The 2741-nt window shown below is 39.3% G+C and overlaps 1 protein-coding gene across 1 annotated transcript; it reads right to left on the minus strand.

Annotated features, from left to right (window-relative positions):
• Window positions 1-1426: 1426 nt before the first annotated feature.
• On the minus strand, window positions 1427-2533 carry LOC142396059 (trace amine-associated receptor 13c-like). The gene is made up of 2 exons (XM_075478599.1): window positions 2364-2533; window positions 1427-2234 (listed from the first exon to the last, which is right to left on the minus strand). The coding sequence occupies exons 1-2, from the start codon at window positions 2531-2533 to the stop codon at window positions 1427-1429; spliced, it is 978 nt and encodes a 325-aa protein (XP_075334714.1).
• Window positions 2534-2741: the final 208 nt, after the last annotated feature.

Here is a 2741-nt window from a genome sequence, read left to right on the forward strand (position 1 = left end):
AGTTCCTACTCCAGTAATCACCTCCCCAGTATATATGTCTGTCTAGTCTTACCATTCCTTGCCGGATCCTCTTCATTACCTTCCCTACCTTGGTCTTCGATACTTTTGTCTTGAGTCTTGTTATGTCCCCTGGTCTGGTCTTGTTCCCCCGGTCCCTGGTTGTTCCTAGTCTGTCCTTTTGCTAATGTTTTGTTGTTTTCTAGTTTTATGTCCAGTTTAGTTTTTTGATATTCAAGCTTTTCTGCGCTTTTTGTTATATTCATTTGTCAATAAACCCGTTAACTTCATTTTGCCTCCCCGTCGTGTCTGCACCTGGGTCCTCCCCGAAACACATCATGACAGCTTTATTTTCAGGCTGATGTGAAACCTCTCGTCTTTTCTTCTCTCTCCCTTTTTATGTTTTCCTCTACTGGCATTTCCTTCCCCTAAAACTCAACTGGACTGAATTGTTGTCACTCCTCGCCATTTACATTGTTCATCAAAGTGCTTTGACTCAACACTACTTCTGACTGAGCAGGTTAATCCAGGAGTAAAATACACTTCAAACTTCCAGTAAATCACATTCAGCTTCTCTTAAAAGAAAGTTGTAAAACGTTTACATTTTCTGGTAACTCCTGGTGCACCTTTATACGGTTTATCAGGGAAAGCGTTATTTATTTTATTACAGTTTTTCTTTAACTAATAAACCTTTAATGCGTTTCAAGAAGCTGTTTATTGTACATAGAGAATAAAAAGATCACGCACATACACAGCAGAAATCAGTTTACTAAAACTGTTGATTAGAAATTGATCTAAATTGTTATATCGCATACGATGAAAATGTCACAATTTATCAAATGAAGCAATCTGTAAATCTGTAAGCAAGTATTTGAGATGATGGAGTTGATGATTACCCACCACTTATTATTCCAGATGAAAAATCTCCTCCACACTGATGTGCGAATAAGTTACTGCAGGTTTAAATCCAAATAAGTACTCTATTCAAACTCTTGATTAACGATTAAATAAACATTGTAATTAAATGATAAGATTAGAGGTACCTTGTTCTTGTTTGTCACAGAAATGAAATGCATGTAATATCACCTAAAACAAAGAACAAAAGAGACTTATTTGAGTTATTAGATGTGCTTTAAGATTTTCTCTCAGTGACTCCGTTCTCTTCATTATGTTGACCTCGCAGGCTTCTGTAACCTAAGTGTGAGTGCTAGTTTGACTAATATTCAGAACATGGGGTGAAACAGGGTATGAAAAATATTAAAACTGATACTGTTAATAAGAAACACAACCTAGGAAAACACTGCAACAACAAAGAGCTGTGGCTGCTTTTATTTCAGATTTGTGAAGAACTCAGGGGTCTGTCAGTTGCTTTCTTATAGAAGTTAAAACAAACACTCACTTTTGGAGACTTACATGAGCTGTGCACTCTTTACAGGATGTTGTGCTGACAGGAGTCGGCCTTCAGTATCTGAAGGGTAAGAATTAGTTTAACAGATTTCCTGAACCACGGGTAAAACAGGGCATAGATCAGAGGGTTAAAGCAGGAGTTAGAATAGAACAAATACAAAAAAAATGCAGCTGATGCAGTACTGATCTGTGTTTCATTTAGTGAGCTACAATAATAAGGCAACAGACATGTTAGAAACACAGCAACAACGACTCCAAGAGTCCTGGCTGCTTTCAGTTCAGATTTCTTAACATTTACTCTCCCTGAGCTGTGAAGTGTGACAGCTGCAAGGTGAGAGCGCATGGCACGAGCCTGAGATACAGCCACCACAAACACCCTGAGGTACAAAACTACCAGGGTGGTTATAGGGATAATAAAGAACAACAATGTGTCCACATATCCTACGAAAGAATCAAGAACAACCACACACTCTGCAGAGCAGTCATTTTCTCTGCTTGATATTTCCACATTATTTATCACCCCAAAGACATAGAGAAACGAGAAGCTCCAACTGACTGAAACACAGATTTGAACTCTTTTTAAAGTAACTTTGGCAGGGTAGTGCAGAGGGTAACAAATAGCCACATAACGGTCAAGTGATATGAGCATCATGGTTTCTATTGAGGTACAGGTAACAACATAGGCAACAATAAAATACACAACACACATGAGGTCACTGAGATACCAGCAGCCGTCGATGAGGAAAATCAGAAAGACTATAAGGAAGCCGACGAAGAAATCTGAAAAAGCCAGAGAGAGGAGGAGGAGGTTGGTGGGGGTGTGGAGCTGCCTGGAGATGAAACAGTAGTATTATTTGACACTCACAGAAAGCACATGACATAAACCTAAAACATAAATCTAAAACACTTTTGCTTTTCTAAGTGTAGCATATGGAAAACACCTGAAAACATTTGATTACTTAAAGTGTGAGATGGAGATGATGACCAGCAGGTTAAGAGTCACAGTGAGCACAGAGATGCAGGACAGTGTGATGGAAATGATGATGGAAACTGAGCGAGGACGTCTGCTAGTCCTGCAGGAGGAGTTCAGAAGTTCTGGAAAGCAGAACTCAGATTCTTCAGTTTGCATCTTTAGAAAGAGGAGATCTGACTGTGTTCTGTCAGAAACTGTTTGTCACATAACAGATTTATTCCTCCTCACCTTCCACTTTGCTCCTCCTTCACTTGACAACAGTTGTCTTAGTGACCGCCTGCAAACACAAGGCCTGATCACAATCCAAGGAAACAATCTTATCTTACCAGTGGTTAACCCAGTGTGGGTAAGAAATTCTGTATCG

The sequence above is a fragment of the Odontesthes bonariensis genome, chromosome 12, assembly GCF_027942865.1.
Source record: "Odontesthes bonariensis isolate fOdoBon6 chromosome 12, fOdoBon6.hap1, whole genome shotgun sequence".
Taxonomy (NCBI): Eukaryota; Metazoa; Chordata; class Actinopteri; order Atheriniformes; family Atherinopsidae; genus Odontesthes; species Odontesthes bonariensis.

Bases quoted from the DNA above. Each gene is read 5' to 3' on its own strand.
- LOC142396059 (XM_075478599.1), bottom strand. From the start codon at position 2,533: ATGCAAACTGAAGAATCTGAGTTCTGCTTTCCAGAACTTCTGAACTCC. The intron at 2,235-2,363 runs GTAATCAAATGT...TTTCATCTCCAG, and splicing joins ATCTCCATCTCACACTTTAA to GCAGCTCCACACCCCCACCA.